At 41.4% G+C, this 20,827-nt stretch overlaps 1 protein-coding gene across 6 annotated transcripts in view; it reads right to left on the bottom strand.

Moving 5' to 3' along the window:
• The window catches only part of MBTD1 (mbt domain containing 1), a 47,207-nt gene extending 26,486 nt beyond the window's left edge, over positions 1 to 20,721 (bottom strand). The window contains exons 1-7 of one of the 6 annotated variants that reach the window (XM_014601948.3): positions 20,554 to 20,721; positions 11,802 to 12,003; positions 9,609 to 9,748; positions 8,896 to 9,010; positions 8,725 to 8,810; positions 1,464 to 1,581; positions 249 to 383 (exon numbers count right to left, since the gene is read on the bottom strand). In XM_014601948.3, the coding sequence (XP_014457434.2) occupies positions 249 to 383; positions 1,464 to 1,581; positions 8,725 to 8,810; positions 8,896 to 9,010; positions 9,609 to 9,748; positions 11,802 to 12,003; positions 20,554 to 20,574 (817 nt within the window). In that variant the 5' untranslated portion in view covers positions 20,575 to 20,721. Of the gene's footprint in view, positions 1 to 248; positions 384 to 1,463; positions 1,582 to 8,724; positions 8,811 to 8,895; positions 9,011 to 9,608; positions 9,749 to 11,801; positions 12,004 to 16,280; positions 16,388 to 20,553 lie in introns of those variants that run through there. The other 5 variants (XM_019494372.2, XM_014601946.3, XM_014601947.3 and 2 more) reach the window with 5 other exon arrangements.
• Between the last annotated feature and the right edge of the window lie 106 nt (positions 20,722 to 20,827).

Here is a 20,827-nt window from a genome sequence, read left to right as displayed (position 1 = left end):
TGGTTAAAAATAATGACAAAAGCCATGTAAAGGCTGAATTGAGGCCCTGTTTCATAACTGCATGTGCATGTGGACCAAGGGACAGAATTTGACCTAAGGCTTTAATTAAGAATACATTAATAAAATCATTAGAATATGAGAACAATCTTGATTTGATTTCTGAATCCTAATGAATTTACTTCAATAGAGACAACATGAACACTTCCATAATCTCCATGACTGAACAAGTCATGCCAATATTCACTTACTTCGAGGCGGAACTAAAGGCTTCCCACTGGCTGCACACCAACCAACTGGGTGGATATCAGACCCACAAACGTTGCACCAGAAATCAAGGCTTGAATCATTTTCAAACCCTTCATATCTTAGCAAAGCATTGTAACCTGAAAGGAAACAATACCATTTTTAAAAATCAGAGCTATAGGAGGTTATACTTCTCCAATACCAACATATATTGCACTCTATCTTTTTGCTTTTTTTTCTTTAGATTATGTGGTTCTGACAGCATGTTGCTGGACTCTGTTGCGGGACAACCTGTATTTCACATATGCAGAAGAAGAGTACATTCAGCTTTTATTTACACTTTGACTTTTGATCTTTTAGCTATAGAGACTTTAATTTTGTCATGACATAGCACTTGCATTAAGATAAGCATCAGTAGCGGACCTTAGAAGGTCACTGATATGGAGACATTATTTCAGGTTTCCTGATCCTAAATTGCCCTGAACATGAAAAAACCTCTCTATGAACTCTGGGTTACAAAAGGTCATTTAACACTAGTACAGGAAAGAGAGAAAAAAATTATGAAACTTGGGAGGTAGGAACTTTTCAACTCTCTCATAGGAGAAAAATTTCAGTTCATGATCTGCATAAGATGAAAGAGCCTTCCAAGAAAACCGTTTACGGTGGAAAGTTCAACCTAGCCACTTGCTAAACTGCTCGTTTAGAATCCATTCCAGTGAAGCGATCAGTACTTCCAGTTCCACTGAAGCAACAGGAACCTGAAGGCTCTCAGCACATGCTAGAAAACACTTGCAGTACACCTTGCAAGGAAATGATTTTGAATGTCAAAACTCTGAGTAGCATCCCACCACTGCTCTCAAAGACTCTCAACCACTTGAGCGGAGAAGCAGAGCCCAGGTTGGAAGCAACTACTTCATTCTATCAAATAATTTAAAATAAAACTTTCTACTCTTTTCAATAGCGAAACAAACTCAACCACTGAAGACTCTAAACTTCAGAAGGAACTGGAGTATTTCCATATTTCAAATACCAGTGTGACAGTTCCTTAAAGGCTGTTTTTTGAGGGTTATTTTTTTTTTTTGAAGGATAGCCTCTTATAGTAGGGTATTTCCTTTACTTCCTCATTTTTAAACCAAAACAGATGAGTTCCCCCAAATATAATTATCACTGTGACCATCTTAATACATGTGATCTACAGAAAAAGAAAAAAAAAAAATAACCTGCTAATTTTACAATTCCAGCTATCCAGAAGACTTTGGTCGGTAGGCTGCAGTCTGTGTTTGGAACTTCCACTCGCACTCCTTCTGAGATGTCCCCCCAGCATGTCCCCATGGGAGCCTGTCATTTAAGTTAAAGGAAAATAAAAATCACCACTTGCTTTACTCCGTTTGAAAATAAAGTATTCATTTTTGTTTCATTAATGCTTTATTAGTGGTCTTAGAAAACTGGGCTGAGCATGACCGATACTCAAAAACACACATTTAGAGAATCACTTGTCTCTGAAAACAAAATTTGTCTTTTGTGCTGTAATGAATTACTACTGCTAAAATACTGTAGCAATTCTGTGACTCAGTTTTACAGCTGTGGTATGTTGTACATATTCACAAAACAGTATGGATCAATAATCCAGGTTTCAGTCCAGGTCTTGGTTCTGACCTCAGTGACACTAGGGGAAATATCTTTCAGGGAAATAATTGTGAATTAATATTCATGCCACCAAGACCAGAGAGGTTGGTCCACACTCTCTAGAACAGTCAGGTTTTTTTTGAGACTGCGAAGAGACCCTCCTTGAACACCTTCAGCTTTAATGGAAACAGGTTTCTCTCATACTAGTTAACGTAGCTCACATGCTTCTATATGAATAGGCTTTCACACGACCTCCAAGTGATCACTCGACCAGAAACAAGCAGGAGAAACTCAAAACTGTCAGTGGGAACTGCACTGGTAGATTCCTCAAGGACAGCTTTGACATCAGCGGCCAATGTATCAGTAACAAATGAAGATAAAAGCTAGTGGGGCACTTTAAGGATTTTTGTAAATTGTAAATGAAAACAACATTTTAGCTTTATGCTTTATTTGTGGAGTCAACTTGGACTAGACTGGAAATGAAGAAAAGATACTAGATGAATAACCAAATAGTCAAATGTGGTATTTCAGGATCAGTGAGTATGTGCGAAATGCGAAAGTCTCTAGGACTTTCAATTCATTCAGGGAAAGTAATTAACCACCCAATCTAGTGAACTGTTTCTTCCATGCAAAAAACAAGCACTTGCAAGTATCAGACTGTTCAAGTAATAGTTTTATATTGTTATTGAGAGGACTTCTGACATCACAATGTCAAATAGAAATATTTTCCTTTAAAAGCAAAATAAATTCTGGGTTAGTTCAGAATAGCAGCCGAATTATCCTCAAAGATAAGTGGGGGGCAGAAATGACATTCCAGTCACTGCAGGGAGTTTTCAAGGCAGACTTTGTGAGGGTGAATGAAGGGATCTACTTGTTTCATGCTACGTCGAGCAGCCAGCATCTTTCATCCCAGCTACATGACATTTACCAGACTCCTTGTAAACATAAAGGCTGCTTGCAGATGTTAAAAACCAAAAAAAACCCCCCCAAAACCCCCCCAAAAACAAAAAAAAAAACACCAATAAAAGCTAAACTGTGCTTTACTGGAAAAAGCAGTGCATTACTTCAACCTGGCTCTGCAGCATCTGTAAGACTGGGTCCCTCAGCAGGGGGCTTTTTGGCACTTATCTAAAACTGATGCAATCAGCTATTAGATAAAAGTGCCAAAAAAAGCCCCCCAAAAGCACCTATCTTTACAGACGTTGGGTGAGCCAGGTTGAAGTAATGTGCTGCCTCTTCTGGGCACGCGTGGGGTTCAGTGCGGGAACGTGCCAAGTTTAAAATAAAGCATTTTTGTTTTTTTTTTGGTTTGTTTGGTTTTGTTTTTTTTTTTTAACATCTGCAAACAACCCAAAAGGATTTAACTCACCAGAATTACTGTATTATTCATTCCCAAACTCCCAGAAACCAAGATAAGAGGGAAAAGGGAAAAAATGTTGCCCTAGCTTTAAACAACTATAATTTGCAAGGTTGGAATTTTGCTCGTAATCAACTACTGGCAGCTAGGAGCAGAAAACATCAGATCTGTCATAGCAGGGGAACAACAAGCAATACCTTTCAGAATAAAAATACTGGAGGACGGAGATGCATGAACAGTTTTCCCCGTTATGTCCATAACAAGTATGCTTATTGCTTTTTCTGGAAGTTTGGTCTCGTCATGTTCTGCTATGTCTTCCTAAAACCAGCCTAGACTATGGAGCTCTCTGGCTATTTGGCAGAGAAGGGGGGAAGAGGAGGGAAGATGGCTCATTTTTATGTATACACTATGAAGCCTTCTATAGTGGGATTTCTCAACATTATGGGGACAACCCAATCCAGTTATCACTGTTTATTATGGGATCGTCTCCTTCCTTTGGGAGCTTTTCCCATAGTTGTTAATGCAATCCTGCATTCCGTAGCCACCGTCGGATCTTAATTTGCATTAGTGGCTTTTTAGAGAAGGGAATAATATACTCTTACATTTCTGGCTACTCTTACATTTCTAGCTTACATTTCTGGCTAATCTGCAGTCTTTTACACAGTGCTACATGCTATATACTATTTACTAGTCATTTAAATTTTTAATTGATCTAAAACAAAAAAACAGTTACAAAAATCACCTAACAGTTACAAAAATCACCTAAGCTGTTAGGGCTCGCTCTTCCTTCTCTCCCCACATCAAATGATATCCAAGTTTTCACAAGGATGTTTTGTTTCTATAAAGTGGATTGGTATAGGGGGAAATAGCAGAAAGTTAAATTTGTCCTTGTCTGTGAAAATAGTGGTTCTGCTAGTTTCTCCTACACCAATCCATGTGGCTCTCCCTTTACAAGAAGAGAGCCCTGTTGTGCCATTATCGCTATGTAAGAGCTAGGTATTATTACTACTAATACTATCTCAAAATGATTATATACAGTGTATCTGATGCACTGTATCTCTTCTCTCTTTCACACCTTATGAGTATTCTTAAGGGAGGAAGACTGGATAACCAAGGGCTATAACAGCCATCTTCCTTCATGTCTTCCTTGTCCTTATTCAGTAAGTCAATGTTTATAAAAGTACTTTGAAATAAATCATAAAGCACTATTTAAGTGCTAAGTCTTAATTGTCTCCCGGCTGGAAGGGTAACTCTGAAGTCTGGATTGGCATAGTATGAACTAGCAGAACCATAATTTACATGTAAGAACAAATTTACCTTTCAGACTCATGACGAAGAGATCCACCTCAGGGTCCTCCCCAACCAAGGAGGATCTGGTTCACCACTTTCTAATCCAAAGACCACTTGTGAGGGTTTATCTGTGAGCAGCTGCTACCTTCCCTGCAAAGTAAGTTGCAATCAGGAAGGTCCTGATGGATATCATCCAAATTCAAACCACAAGGGTTTCCTAAGATAACAAGGCTGACACTATGACTCCCCAGCATGTTAAGTATCTTAGCCTGGTTATTTAAATGTAGAGAAAACTTGGCAGGCTTTGGGTGGCGCCATAACTTTTTGGCCTCTAGCATTTTGATATAAAAAGTGACTTACAGGGTTAAAAATGCAGCGGGGTGCTGCTAATCCCTGAAATTGTGAGAAGTGTTTTGTTACTTCGTGTGCACCCAGCACCTACACAGAGCATAGCAAAAAGACACTGCCAGGAGACAGAAAGATTGGAAGGATAGCAGTGACACCTAGTGTAAAAACCTAAGAATTCCACTTTTTTTTAAATCAACAGGAACAAACAACGGGGTGCTAGGAAAATAATTCGTAAATAAAAACCTTGCAGTCTAGAATAAAATGAACCCAGAGGAAATACAGAGAAAAATACATCAGAAAAACATGTTAACTTCATGTTGACAAACGGCTGGAAAAAACAATAATTACTACTGATCTTGCACAGCAAGTTGTACAAAAGGAAATACTGACAAGTGACATAAGTTATCCTTGCTCTGATCACTAGGAACATTTTGTAAGAGTCAGGGTAGCAAACCAGGGAGATTACAGGTGAAAAAGAAAAATACTTAGAAAGCAAGGAAGAGGGAAGAATTGAGGTTAATAACAGAATCACAAATGGAAAAAAACAAGTATATTATATCTTATGATACCAAACTATAACACATTCATTTGATTTAAAATATCAGTGATAATTTTGCACACTTAGACACATAACAGGGTTATGAAAGAGAATGAGATCCATAGGAAGGAGTCCAAATAAATAAATTACTATGCTAAATCACTCACTTGTTGTAAAATGTATAATATGAAAAACAGTCAGTCACACTCCTTTCACCTCAGTTTATCCAACTGCAAAGTGGGGACAATACTTACCCGTCTCACAAAGGCATTCCAAGACTAAAAACTGGTGCTTGCAAGCACTTTTAAACCAATGGACGTAAGTCAAAATAGAACCCCAAATTAGCATTATAAGCTTCAAAAGACACCAAATATTTCAGCTTTTTCTCTACAAAGAAACAGTAGGAGCTGAGAAACAAGTATTAGAAAGGGGAATAACTTCCTCAGTGTTAAGCACTAACTAACGGGGAGCACAGAAAGGCAAACAAAGATTGGGGCGGCTGAAAACTACTGAGTTAGATAAAATTTACATAGGGGAAAAAAAAATTAAAATAAAACCTAATAATTGCTTGTGTGTTGGTGTCCCCTGTTCCTCACCTTCTATCCAATCAGCTACACCCACTGTATCTTGATATACATTTTTACCTGCTAACATTAGGACTAGGTACTGCAAAATCTTACCCACTGAGCAGCAAACTTTGCTTGTGCTTGTAGTTCTGGTGACCTTAGCTGTAACAGGACTGGGACCCATGTGTATTTTACTTTGTGTTACAGATGTGGAATGTGCATTCATGCCCATAATATGTGACAGGTAATACATACCACCCAATTACTATTATAGCACGCCTATACACGTGCAACGAGCCTGCTCCAACATGGTGTCATTACAGTGCATTAGAGCAGACTCGATTAACTGAGTCTGTGGGAGTGTGGTAATTACCATGCTCCAGCAGACTCTAGCATCACATGTATCAGCATCCCTGCACTGAAAAATCCTGGCAGAGGTGCTTGAACTTAAGCTCATTCAATGAGCTTAAGTTAAAGCACCCCCACTGCCATTTTTCTGCATGGGGACGCAGTTGCATGTGACACTCCAGGCACTTTAATTAGAGCAGCTCTTGGAGCCACTTCGATTAAAGCAGTCCCCCGACCCTTCTCCCGGAGGACATGTATAAATGCCCAAAGAGTCCTGATACAGTTCTTTAAGCACAGGAAACTAAGAGTTAAGGTCAAAATGATAGTCTCTGGGTGCTTAAGTCTAGTCACCCACATAAAAATAGCTGAACTTTTAGATGGATGGGGCACCCTGAGAGGTATCAATGGGAGTTAGAGATGTTTTATATTTCTAAAAACAGATCTCGTTCACCTTGCTCATCACAAAGAATATTGTATTGTTATCATTTTTGGTGATTATACAATTTAAATATTGCCTATAACTAACCTAGGATATGAACGCATAATTTTACAGAAGCTGAAATAAAAATGAAAGGGGAATGCAAAGAATAGAACAGGCTTTTCAGGAAGAGCAACAAAGGGAATTTATGGTATGGCTTTTAAACAAAACTTTTAATCGGAATTAAGCCTTACTGATTCTGGGAATATATAGTACGTTGAGCAAAAACAACAACCGGTACTACGGTAACGTGATAACAAGAAATTTCTTTTTATGGTTTAGGGTGGCATCCCTTCCTTGTAGTGATGAGCCAGATATGCAGAGAAACAACATACTTGTCAGACTTCTTTTCAAAGGTGCAGCCTATACATTTTGGTATAATTCTTCCCATTTAAAATAAACTTTTGAACCGACTTAGCATCCTAGACAAACCATACACCAAGCCTTCATCTGAAGGTCTGATGGACCAAAGTGCCAGGTTATTAGTTCTTGTCCTCCAAAACATTTTCTATTGTTAAATAAAGCAACAAATAAGCGTGCTTGTAACCTTGAATTCTTTACTCCTGAGCCATCAGGACATAGGAATTATAGAAGCAGTTTAACTCCTTATCAGCGGCAACTGGCTTACTACACATAAACAGCTATTGCTCTAGTTGAATATATATTTGTATTTAACATGTACTTTGTATTTAAAAGTATGAATTATACTGAATTCTATATAGCATTTGTGTTCAAATGGCAAAGGCTGATCTTGTCAAATACTCTCTGATGTACTTATAAAATGACACATTACAACATGTATATAATTGTGAAACCAAAGTGAGACAGGCTCATTCAAGCACGCGGAGTTTAGCACAAAGGCATAAAACTATATTAACACAGGGCAGGACTCTGTTCTATGCAACACCAGGGTTTTTAAACACAGAGGTCCTTTAGCAAAGCACCAACTGCCTATCAATTCCTGTTGATATGTAATTTGACAGTACTTAGCATGAAACTGGAAAATTTCTATGAAATTTTTCTGTGCAAAATTCCTATGAAAAAAATACATTTCTTTTAAAATGTTAAAGCGGAAAGTTGAGACTTCTGTAAAGATTTTTTAATACATGTCAGATGACTTTTTCCAGTTTTTCAATGAAAAACAAAAAGGTATTTTTGAAAGAGCAGGAGCTTTCTGGACAAAAATTAAATTTTCTCAAAAATGAAACTTTCCATGAAAAAGTCTTGGCCAAAAATTTTCAACAAATGATAAATTAATTTATTTCTGCAAACATGTGCAAACAAGATGCTGCTAAAAGATGTATAATCTTACTCAACCGATACTTAAGGTTCATAATGTGTAATCAGCACTTCCTGCATTCCCCTTATACCACATACAAAGAAAAGAAGTGCAGCAGAATAACTCTACCATCAGAACTATAAAAGTTTTCCTATCTTCCCCCTCCTCTAAATAACACAGCTGACCGTAAAAATCCAATTAAAAAATAATACAGAAAAAAATTTGCAACTGCCAGATCATTTCTATACATGTTGCAGGACGTTTGACTTGCTCTAACATTCTCCTTTTTATCCATTTTCTCATTACGTGGTTGGTTTGGTTTATATTCTATAATTTGAAATAACCCATGATTTAGTCTTTTAAAATGTGGGATAAAAATTCATTGCGACTTATGATACAAACTTGTAGTTTGCAAATTAAGTTACATACAAGCAGCTGATGATATTCAGAATGCTTTTCAGGAGAAGAATAAAGTGTGCAGATTTCCCTTTTAAATGAATGCACTAAAAAAATATTCCTTTGTAAAATCAATTTTCAGGATGCTAAAAAGTGTCTTTAAAGGAGTGATAAAGTATGAACCAACCGTGTTGTTCCTTTTTTTGTCTAAAGACAGTTAAAATACCTCTGCAAAAAACACTGCAGTGTACTTACATGTTTGAAACAGGTAACGGGAGCTGCTGTAAAGCTATTGCTATTGATGTAGTTACCCCAGCTGAAGCCTTCCACGGGGACAGCTGCTAAAAGAAAGTCATTTCATTTAGGAAGTGAACCTCAAATCTTATATTTCCAAGAATTAGTTTCAGCTCTATCATACACAGTTACCTGTTTTAGTCTTTGCCTGGTTTTGTAACGTAGCTTGATACTGAGCATATGCTGCTAGTTTAGCCACTAACGGTTGTTTCTGTAGAACTTTAGCCTTCTTAGTTGGTGGTTTACCCTGAAACAACAAGAGTTAAGTAAACACAATCTCTCCAAGCTCCTCCTAAAACCTATTATATGTGTGCAGGAGGCCTCTCATTCAAATACACAAAACCACTTTAAGAAGCTTTAAAAAGGTTACAAGAAAATAATTTTCTAAAGAAAACTGCAGCTCTCCAGAGGCTCTGCAAAAATGTTAAAAAAAGCCAAAGAATGGAAGCTAATCAAGCAAATATTACATGAGCTACACTCAAGTGAAACTTGAAGCCACAAAAGCAGACTCCAGAAGTGGCCAAAACATCTTCCCCCCCCCCCCCCCCCGCCCAACTCCCAGGTTTGGCAATCTGAAATACAGTCAGGACCTACTGCTAACTAAGTGCCTGAGACCAACTTCCAGTTTTATAATTCACTCAGGAACAGATTTCCATTCAGCTGAAACTACAGATAGATGGTATATTGTTAATTTTTTCCCAAAATCATCTATGTCAACATGTTCAGTTTATAAGAATCCAATTCTTTTAAAAAACATGCATGGATCCCAGACTGACCGCAGACAGACATGCATTTAAACAAACGAGCATTTTAGGAGAAGTAGATAAAGAAGATGGTTTCTGTACCGTTACCTGAAGTCTGGCCAGAATGCTGGCCTTCTTGGAGTTCGACGAGTAACTTCTGGAGCATGAAACACTGCAGAAGCGTTTTGTTTTAGAATAAAAAGCATCTCGGACGCCAACCATCCCGCACATCTCACATGTAGCTAATCAAGAAAGAAAAAAAGCCAAACCATAAGAGTGTAATAAAGATTCAGATAAAACAGTGCAGTAAAAAGCTGGAGAGGCAATTCCACCAGAGAGGTCCTTCGGATGGCAGCCCCCCTTAGTTTCATTCTCCACCATCGGTAACCTAACAATTAGGTCCAGATCCTGAAAAGCAGCACGGGGCCAAACTTTCTTGGCAGGCAGGGTCTTGCCCCACTGCTCAGCATCAGACAGACTGCCATATTTGGAGGTCAAGAAATAATTTTATGTTGTGATCAGCTTGGTATGAACTATGGGGTTTCTGCCATATGGGTGGGGGCCATGGCTGCCTTTCATGGATCTCTTGAGCATATTTTAACAACATTTGTAGTTAGGTACTGTGGTCCTCCTGCTTTACCCATGGGAGGATAGTTTCTCCCGTGGTTGTGTTTGGGTTGACTGTGTAGCTTTTTTCTAATAGGTTAGACAATGAATTTGTATAAGTAGTTTAGATAGGAATGGTCTTGCCTTATGCAGGGTCTGGACTAGATGACCTCTGTAGATCCCTTCAAGCTTTCTTGTTCTATGAAATTAGCTCTGTATGCACTCCCAGTACCACTCCAATCCCCCCGCCCTGCCAAATGTACTGTTCAGTCACCAGAGTGGGTATCGCAGAATTAATCTGGCCACTGGGGGGGGGGGGGGGGGGGGGGGGCCCAGCGGCGCCATGGCTGTCCTGAGGTGGATGCCAGCACACGCTCCCTGCTTGATGTGCCACTGTACTGTCTGTCCTCTCCTTGATATCCCGTGTGCTGCACACAGGCTGCCCATGCCACATCTGGCGTGCATGCTGCAGGTTGGACATCTCCTCTGTAAAGCAAGTCTGTAATTTTACTCCCAGAGGCTTCAGTGAAACTACTTAAGCACTAAGGTCTTTCCAAATTCACAGCTGAAATGGTATCTACTTTCAGTTTCTTCAATTTCCCCTCATACAGGAATACAAGTGAATGACTAGTCAAAAGTTAATCCTCACCAAATATGCTGCTCATTCTCCAAGTAACTTCTAGATTGTGTCTGCAAATCTAGACCTCACACAACGTATTTCTACTGTCAATCCAAAAAAAGGCTCGAGTATTTTCTGTTTTCCCTCAAGTGTCTCGGCCACTCATACTTCTAGAAACACACATTTTAGGGGTGCACTATATGGTTAGCTCCTGGGCACCCATTCAAAACAGGCTGCAAGTGCCTTGCACCACCATGATCTGTCAGGCATGTGGTTTCCCTTCATAGAAAACATTCCATTGATACGCAATGGATCTGGCCTGATGTTGCTTTCTGGTGTTTAAAGTAATCTTGCTACTTTTTCAAAACAAAATGCATTACAGATTTTTGTTGCTGTTGTTTTTTTATGGTAGTAAATATTCTTTACCACTATTAAATAACCTTGCCAGAATATTTACTACCATAAAAAAACAACAGCAACAAAAATCTGTGATGCATTGCAAACTGATATATAATGTAAAGGAACTCTGGCTATACTTCCTAAAGGCATCTAAGTGAGATCCTGTTCAAGTCCTGAAAATCAATTTATATTTTTGCAACACAAAAGACTGAGTCAAGACTTAAGACTGAGTCAAAAAAAAAAAAAAAAAAAAAAAAAAAGCAGAAAGGAGGAGACAGATGCATTAACTGATTTTCAGGAACTTAAGCAGGATGAAGCAGTACTGCACTTAAGCACCTTAAGTCCACTTATGTGCTTAATAGGTGGAATAGAAGCTGGCCAATAAGGCACAAATCCCACTTATTTGCATAGGAATTTTACATTTCTTGACAGCTGAATAGGAGCTATATCTTGTTTCAGTCTGCCAGAAATAAAAACTTTCAGTTGATCCCGCCTTGTTCTGACAATGACACATTTCACATGAGCATTAAATGTTTTCTCCCTGTATATTTGGCCTTGGACACAGACACCTGCCAACTTGGACTGACAGAAACAAAGCACAAGATATGATCACCTAAGAGCAACTGGACTGAAAATCCAAAAACTAAATACCTGAAAAGCTGTGTACTCACCCATGCCGGATTTACCATCCGGGTAAGTGTAGACCTGTCCATTATTTTTGATAATTGGGAGACTGGAGGGCAATGGAGCAACTTCCTCTTCACTCTCATCAGAGCTTGAGCTGCTGCTAGTATCCTCACTGCAACTATCATACCCGTCAAACATCCCGAACGAGTCACGTCGCTTCCTTTCTGACCGTGAAGAATGCTCAGTCTGAAACAGAACCATTGAAAAAAAAAACCAAAGAAAGAAAAATTGAATGAGTATAACGATTTTTGGAAACACAGGTTTTGACTGTAAGGTGTTTGTGGAACTTCAGTTCAGCCTGCAATTAAGTCTACTTCCTCTGTTTGGCCCAATGTATCATTCATAGAATAACTAATTAATTATTCAACACTGAAAAGTTCTTCACCCAGAAGCAGACACTATTTGGTACTATTACATACAGAAAGAAAATCCTCTCTCAAAATTCACTCAAGGGTTATGAGACGACTCCATCTTGTCTCCTTTGGTTGACATCTTTGCAGAGTTCACTAAGTCTGATTCTGAGAACATTGTCAGCCAACCAGATTACATAGGTGAATCAATGCATCCCAAAGGGCTGCAGCCAATTCACTGACAACTTGAATTTAGTTGCAGTGAACAAATCATACACCTAAGAAATTTGGATTCAGAGAAAAAGAAGAGCCCAATGGAATTGGTCTAAAACTTGGAGAGAATAAGTACACTAAGGATTGAGATGCTCCATTACTATGTTAAAGGGGCCATACAAATTGTTAAAATAGAAAGGCAACTAGTATGTTAGTGCTGCTTGCAAGGAAAGAAGTCTGTCCCGGTACAGGGGTTTTTTCTGACGCTAGCCTGAGGTGAAGTGGAAGTACACACCTCTAAAATTAATTGCTGCAAAGGAAGCAGTTTTGGAAGCTGCCAATGAAGGCATTCAGAAATGTACAAAAGAAGACCTGCTTATGTCTATTTTATTGCAAGTCTTGCATTTTTTACATGATAACTCTCAGCTGAAAGGATTTCACAAGTGTGTCACAGAGCAGCTCCTGCTAAATAGGCGAGTGCCAAAGTACCAGTGCATATATTGCACAATGAACTGATGACGCAAATTTTTGGCGGAAGACATCAAGGTCCTGTTCAGATCCATTCTCCTTAATTTCACATAGCAGAAGCCAGCAGGCCTTGTTCTTCCTCGTTTATCATGGTTTTAATTTGGCTGAGCTCAGTGGAGTCAGTCCCAATGTACAGCAATGTAAGAAACAATTCCTGTTCTGTGTCTGATTAGCTAGTGTTGTGCTGCAATGCTTTTCCCTCTTTGAGTTAACTGCTGAACACAGCCAGATACTGTGATTATCCACAACACTGCCTGCATCTGTCTCCCACACATCTGCAATCACTGAGGTGGGAAAATCCCAAAGACCAATCATTTGCCTAAGTGGTCTTTCCTTAGCAGCTGCCATAAGCAGATGGGACACTAGCATCACAAAGAATCAGAAATAAGTCTGTGACATCAAAACAACCTCAAGGCACCATATTAAAAGGCCATTCCTTGAAGATCATAAAACTAGCACGTTATATATACAATAGAAATAATACTCAGGACTTACAGATTTCACTAGATTTCAAAGCATCTTACGTGAAGTATTTTGAACATCATCCTTGGGAGACAGGTAATATCTCCATTTTACAGAGAGAGAAAATAAAGCATGAGGGTATTCAATCCATCCAAGGTAAGACAGGATGGCTGTGGCCATGCCAAAAAGACAATCCAGTCCCAAGTTGAGGAACTTTTTTTCACCATTTGCATGATCTCACAATACCCATTAAATATAAATTGGTAGGCACTGATAGACAAAGCAAGAGAACAGGATAAAGGAAGACATTATCATTTAAGTATGGATTCAGACAATGAACTAGGTCAGGATAGAGGAAAGAAACTTTAAGCAAACTTTTGCCCCTGAGATTTTCCAAAAACTAAATCTGTTGCAAAGTTACTGTATTCACTAACTAACTAGAGCAAGAGCAATATTTAATGACTATATCTGACTCTTCCTTCCTATATTAGACCTGCCTCTTGGCTGACTGCTTTAAGGTTTCTCCATGGTAATCCCTCAAATCCTTCTCCTGATCAGCGTTCTAGATGACTGCCCCACTGAAAATGCACTTATTTTACATTTGCCATCTGCTGGCCCAGTCATCTCATTTGCTTGCATCATCCCTACTCTGCATGCCTAAAGATTTTGTCTTCCATTCTCATCCAAATCCTGGTTTCCCCTTGCTGACCTTTTTCAATTCATGGTTCTCTCCTCTTTCCCAGCAACGTGCCTAAACCCTGAAGTGGTAGTAACTTTCCTTGCAGGGGGATTTGGTTTTCATGCCTATTGAGTCCCTGCAACCCCTCCACACATATTAGCCCCAATAAGAACTGCTCTCAAACTACTATTTCCGATACAATAAAACTGCACAGATGTTTCTTAGGTAGTAATTCACCAGTTTACTGCAAACAATGACAACCAGGGATACTGCACTTCCTGACAGCTGAGGGTGCCTAAGGTCAACCCCAACTTTAAACCAAAACAAGGCCAGCTGAGAGGAAATGTCTCATCTACAATAGCCATTCTTACTATAAGCCAGAGAGATACAAAATCAGTCATTACCTTGTGTTTGCATGAAAATTAAGTTAGAAGTTGAACAGCACATTGCCATGGATACAGTGCTCTGCATATTAGCAGGATTGTTAACAGATGAGCACACTAACCAATAGGAAAGCAGGGTTTCTTCCTCAACATTCCAACAGATTTCTAACTTCTTATCGCTAATGGTTTACGTTTTATTTCTTGAAGCATCTGGTCTATGACAGCCTTCCTTTGCCAAATTACACAGGCTGCATACAAGCATTCATTTCTCGTGGTAGAAAATTTCCACCAGGAGAAATGATTTCAGAAGGAGACTGCAACTGCCCCCTGTCTCCTGCTCCTTCCACCTTCCCTGGATCACGGTGATCATTCTCCTAGGAGAAACTCTCCTGGGAGCAACTTCTAACTGGTTGGAGTCAGGTTATTTTTCTACTGGAACCACCATTTTTCCTCTAGGAGCGAGAGCTGGAATGTCTGTACAATTGTGGTTTCTACCAGGAGAGTTGCGATTCTCCCAGTAGAAATGGATCGTGTGTATGTGGCTTCAGAGAGAGTTAATGCACTCGGGGAAATTTTTCTAGACAGGATTTTAAATCTACGATTTTAGCCATCCTCTGCAAGCTCAGGCCTATTGAATATACAAGCTCCTGAAGTACCAATTACCAAGCAATTGTCATTACCAATTTCATAAAGCAGGCACAACCTCTTCTCCATGAAGGCATGTGCTTCATTAAGCTGTCCCACTTAACTAACTCAAATGGAAAAGTTCTTAAAAAAATATGTAGCTTTTATAAAACATGTTTATTCAGACTTTTGCCAGTAAATGATATCAGTGCTCAGGGGAGAACATGCTTCAGACACTAAGTGTGGATTTACATTTAATACTTGCACTGTAATTTTGTGTATGCCGAGGGATTCGTGGAGAGTGCATTTAAAAAACCTGATGAAAGCAGAATTACATAACAAAAGTACACTATGAAAAGATGCAGCAATGGAAGAGTTAAGTCATGCCCCAGGAATCTGTGCTTTAGTTCTGGCTTACAGCAGGGGTACTACTATTGTACAATATGTGGTCTGACATCTCATCCTAAATACCAAAGGCTGCAGGCTACAATAAATTGCAATATTCCTATCACAATGGTTCAAATGAGAGAAATCAAATGAAACTGGAAGTTAATAAAATTACCTACACAAAACACTTGCTTATATCTTTCATTTAGAGAGAGTGACCTAACCTACATCTTTCTGTTGGAGGAGGGACAATAGAGAAGAACTTTTCAACCTTTTAGATACAAGCAGCAGCATTAAGACTCTCTCTCTTCTAGTCTTTCTTTTTTGTCACGTCTCAATTTCTTTTCTTTTGACAGCTACAACACACCTGCACACTTGCATAGCGGTTCTACTTCTGCATCTCCAGCTTCCACAGGACACTCACACACTGAATGTGGGGGAAACTGCTGCAATACAAGAATGCAATTCTAGACAATTTTGTGTATTCCTCCTACTTTAGATACTGGCCGTGGACATTGCCCTCTGCTGGTGCTGCAAAGTCAGTTATTCCTAATAATAGCAAACTGGACTGCAGCTGGGATGATTCCCAACCCAACTCTCTGAGGTGTGTTAGCATCCAAGAATGCTTCTCTTTCCTTAAGCAGATTCACATTTCCTGCCAATTCCAAGTAAATCTCAAAAGCTCTCACGATCATGGTTTGCAGGCTGTAAGTATCATGTACAAGACACATTTAATGTCCTATAGCCTTATATTTACTTATTGGATAAGATTCTGCCACCCATTCTAACAAACACAGAGGGAAAGAAAGGAGCAATAAAGAGGCATAATGCAATTACCCAAGCTGGAGTTTTGCCAGGACAGGTCTAGCATCCCAGTTCTTGCAAAAGTTGCCACTAGAGACTTTTTAAAATAATCTTGTTGAAAAACAGCATCTGCAGCAGCTGGAGGATCAGTGAAAAGAACACCCGTCAGAATCTGACACCATTGTCTGCAGAGGTTGGAGGTCGAACTCTGCTTAGCTTGATCAAAAATCTAGGAGGACAGCTAGAAGCAAGAGGGGACCAAATGTAATGTTTACATTTGCATGCTTCAGTAATCAGAAAGAAACTACAGCAGCACTGAGATTTTAGTAACTTATTCTCTCTCTAAAAGTCCACCTAAAACCACAAATAGCTTGGACTAATTCCAACAGAACTGCATCATATTAAGTTGTCTATTAACATGGGTATGCTTAGTGAGGACTCTCACGAGGGAAAAAAAAATGGACAAAAGAAAAAGCTTCTCCACACCCTTTAGAAGCTGGAATTAACAGGAAGAAGGCTGGAGAAAGTTTGTCTCTACCTCAAAATTATTACTAGGATTCAGGGCACTAGTTTCACCTCTGATAGCCAAGGGTCTTCTTCCCCCCATGCCAAAAATGTCTTGAGTGGGGGAAGTCTGAGGCCCCATAAAACACGGAGTTGCCTAGCCTCAAGTAGCAGGAGGAAAGAGGTGTTATGGGAAATGTCTGTAGCAAAAAAAAAAAAAGGTACTGGAAAAGTAAAGTGAAGCAGTTCCTAAAAAAAAAGGTACCAGACTCAGTAGGTATGTTGGTTGGGGCTTGCCGTCTTAAAGAGATTGAACACTTTGCATACGTGCAAACACTGCAAACTCATTGGGGAAATACGACAGAATGCAACCACTGGAGAAATAACATCCCTCCACCAGACAGCCATACACTTCTCTTTCTTGAAGAGCTACAACACCATTCTGGCCCACCAGGGAGCCGGATGACAGTGCACGTATCAAAAAGGCATGATGGAGCTTAATTAGGCATACCAATATCAAAGTGCTATGGCAGAACTCCCCCCGCCCCCAGCATTTTTACAGATGATCCTCCTCCCCTAATCTTGGGCAAGAAACTGTGTTGCTAAACTGGCTTGGGACAGATAACTGGCAGCTACTCCCTACTGCACACAACCATCTAACCTGTATGGCAGCTGAGGTAACAATGTGTTTAATGCATGTCCATGCAGGTGACTATGTGCCTGCGCCATACAATGCACATGCTCTTTTGAAATCACAACCAACTAGAAGGCTAGCCAGAAAAAGTGAGTTACACAAACCAAAACACAACACAAAAGGGGAAATAAGTATTTAATCAAAACATTTCCTTAATTATGTCCTGATGGAAACCAAACTCAAGGGTTGGCAGACTACCATGAGTAGAAGGCAAAAACCTGCAACAGAAAACATCCTGCCCTTCAACCTAGATAGCTCTTCCCCGTGCTTTCTAGGACGAGCACTCTGGCAGCTGTTAACTGCTGTGACAGCATGGATTTGGAGGCATAGAGGAAGGTTTCAAATATCCAGATCCAAGTCTATTCAAAATATTAACTACACTCGCCAAATCTTGAACAGCTTCCAGATACGAGAAAGGAACCACTACAGTGCTTTCATAAAGATTACTAAAGGCTCATCTCACAAAGATTTGCAGCTGCACCACACAGACCTCAGCTTATATTGAAACTTAACCCCAAAATATGTAACTATATTATAGGCAGCTGAGGCACGGATCAATACATCGAGGTCTGCATTAGAGGGGAGAGGTGTAACCTCTAGGACAGTTGCATCACATCAGAGGCTACTACTAGCACCTAGTACTACCTGCATGAATACAGGAGGTAATGCACCTCCGCAGGACCTACAAGCTATTAACCGCAAACAGACTCAATTCATCAGACATTTTATCACTGTACAATATTTTTCTTTAAGTTTTATAAGAAATTTGACATCCATACTTCTTTTTTTTTTGGTTAGAAAAGACTTATAAATATACATGGTAAGCTCAGTCCTAACTCTAGATGGGAGTAAACTGTAAGCACCAGCAACTGAAGTGATTTTTTTATTATTACATCTCTTTCACACAAAAGCTAACCAAAATCAACTAGAACCATTGGAAATGTGCAGATTTATTGTATGTCTGCCCTCTCTGGTTCTGTGAAGCTAAAACCTTGTCAGAACGTTACAACTATCAGAAATGCAAGCAACTCAGCAGCAACTTAAAGGCAACATATGAGGAGATTTATAAAAACATCTCTTCCGATTCCCACTTTTTACTTCTCCTCTTGGGAGGACTCATTTCTAACCAAGAGTGTGTTGCCAATTATTGCAACAATTAAAAGTTTCATCTGCAAAAATCATTACACAGTTTTGCCCTTCAGTTTGTGCACTTAACAGCGCTTTGTCTATTGTCAGTCTCACCTAGCTGACAGGGGCCTTCTGAGGGTGGAAGCAATCCTCACATATTAGAGGTGTTCTTTAAAAAGTTAGGACTGGAGTACCACTAGAAAATTGCAATTGCTTTTTAAAAACTAATTAGATTTCAAATTGATGCCAGAAACACAACAACAAGAAAAACAAATCCTACAGAGCAAACAGAAGTGTCAAGATAAAAAGAAATCATACATAAGTGGGGAATTATCCTAACACTTAAACTGTGTTGTCCCCTAAAGTCCTTGGGCAAAGAAAGCAGAATACTAGGAAAAGCAGGAAACGTAGGAGAAAGCAACAGCTTCGTTTCAAAATACAGTTCAGCATCAGCAGGCAAAAAAATAACCAGCTTAAAAGCAGAAAGCCAGCAGGAAGTTCAAAGGCAAGGATGCTCGGGGGCAATGTCTTTTATTGAACCAGCTGCACACTGCAATAAAAGATATCACCCACTAGATCAGTGGTTCTCAACCTTTTTCAGTTGACATAGCCTTTGGTGTCAGAGTGAGACTTCATGTACCCCCTTTCAATGGGAAATTAATTTTTTTAGGCCCTTCGACCTCTGTTAGACAGTGTATGAAATATATCTCACGTACCTCCGAATGAGGCTTCACGTACCCCCGGGGGGGTACGTGTATCCCCGGTTCAGAACCGCTGCACTAGACCCTCACCTCCAACATAGTGTGGTGACCATCACCACTCCAGCAGCACCACCCTACCATGTTCAGGGCACTGGGTGGGCACCCTGCAGGACTGGAGTCAATTTTCAGGGAGTCAAAAACCAGGGAAGGCAAGGAAGGGGACACCTCCAACTTCTCCACCTCCCCAGCAGTTACGTCCGAGGAAGTACAAATCCTGTTTTCCAGGTCCTAGTCGTGTCCCACTGCACAAGGCTGGAGCGTTTCAGTACCAGGACCTAGATGATGTTGGGTTTTCTCCCACGTAGCCACGGTGTGAAAACCAGAGACTAAAATAACAGCAGAGCACGAAGCTCCCAGGCTGGCATTGCAGAGCGACAGCTGTACTCCCCTTCACGACCTCCCGTCCCTCTGGTTCTCTCCCGAGCGGCTCCTCTTCGCTCCGACGTCCCGTCAGCCCCAGCCGCTTTCCTGCTCCCGACACGACAAACCCCCTTCCCGCGGGACGTCCCCTCCCTACAGACGGCGGCTGCGGGGTCACATCTCAGGCCCCAGCGGCGTCGCCAAGCGTCCGACAGTTATCCTATTTCAACCCTCGTACGTGTTTGTACGTACGTATCCATCGCACGCGCTTGTACAAACACACGTGGATTCGCACGTTCTCTCAACGCTGACGTCCCGGCAGCCCCAGGCCTTCCCTGTCCCCGGCATGACCGACCGACCAACCTTCCCGCCGGACGTCCCCTCCTGGCGCCCAATTATCCCACCCGTGCCATCGCTTCAACCCTCTGCACGTACGTACGTATCCGCCCTGTGGATGTGCACGTACGAACGAACCCACGGACTCGCACCACGCGCCGCAGCAAAAGCGTTCAGAAGACACGCACGGCCGTTCGGGAGGCCGCGCATCGACGCGACCCCTGAGTCGCTCTTGCCGACACGAGATAACGAAGCGTTTTGGGGAGCGCGGTTGGCGCGGGGAGGCGGCTGGTTTGCAGACCGAGGGGGCTGCAGCCTCTCTTCCCAGCGCACCGGAGTTGTCCACGCTCCCCACACGCTGGCTGCCCCCCGGCCGGGCTGGGACGCGCTCCCCCGCCGCGGGAAGCGGCCCGGCCGCCCCGGGCTGTGGGGACGAGGCGAGGGGGGAGCGAGCCCGACGCTCCGCGAAACTTTCCCGGGCCCAGCCCCCTCCCGGCGGCCGCCCCCCGCCCGCGCCGCTCACCAGGTCCTTTGTGTTTTCCATCAGGCCCTCATGGGCAGCGGGCGGCCGCCGCCGCGCCCGGCCCTGCCCCCGGCTCGGCCCGCGCCGCCTGCGCGCCCCCCCGCCGGGCCCGACGTCCCGCCGCGCGCTCGGGCCACAGAGAAAGAAACCCCAACTCCCCGGGCCAGACTATCAACAACATTAGCATCCCCGCAGTGCGCAGGCGCGGCGAGAGCCCCGGCCCCGCCCCCCGGGGCTTTGCGGCCCTCCCGGCTCGCCGTACTCGCCCGGCGCG

This window comes from Alligator mississippiensis, chromosome 8 (genome assembly GCF_030867095.1).
Source record: "Alligator mississippiensis isolate rAllMis1 chromosome 8, rAllMis1, whole genome shotgun sequence".
Lineage (NCBI taxonomy): Eukaryota > Metazoa > Chordata > Crocodylia > Alligatoridae > Alligator > Alligator mississippiensis.
The sequence above is the reverse complement of the archived record's forward strand: the minus strand, read 5'-3'. Positions and strand labels throughout refer to the sequence as shown.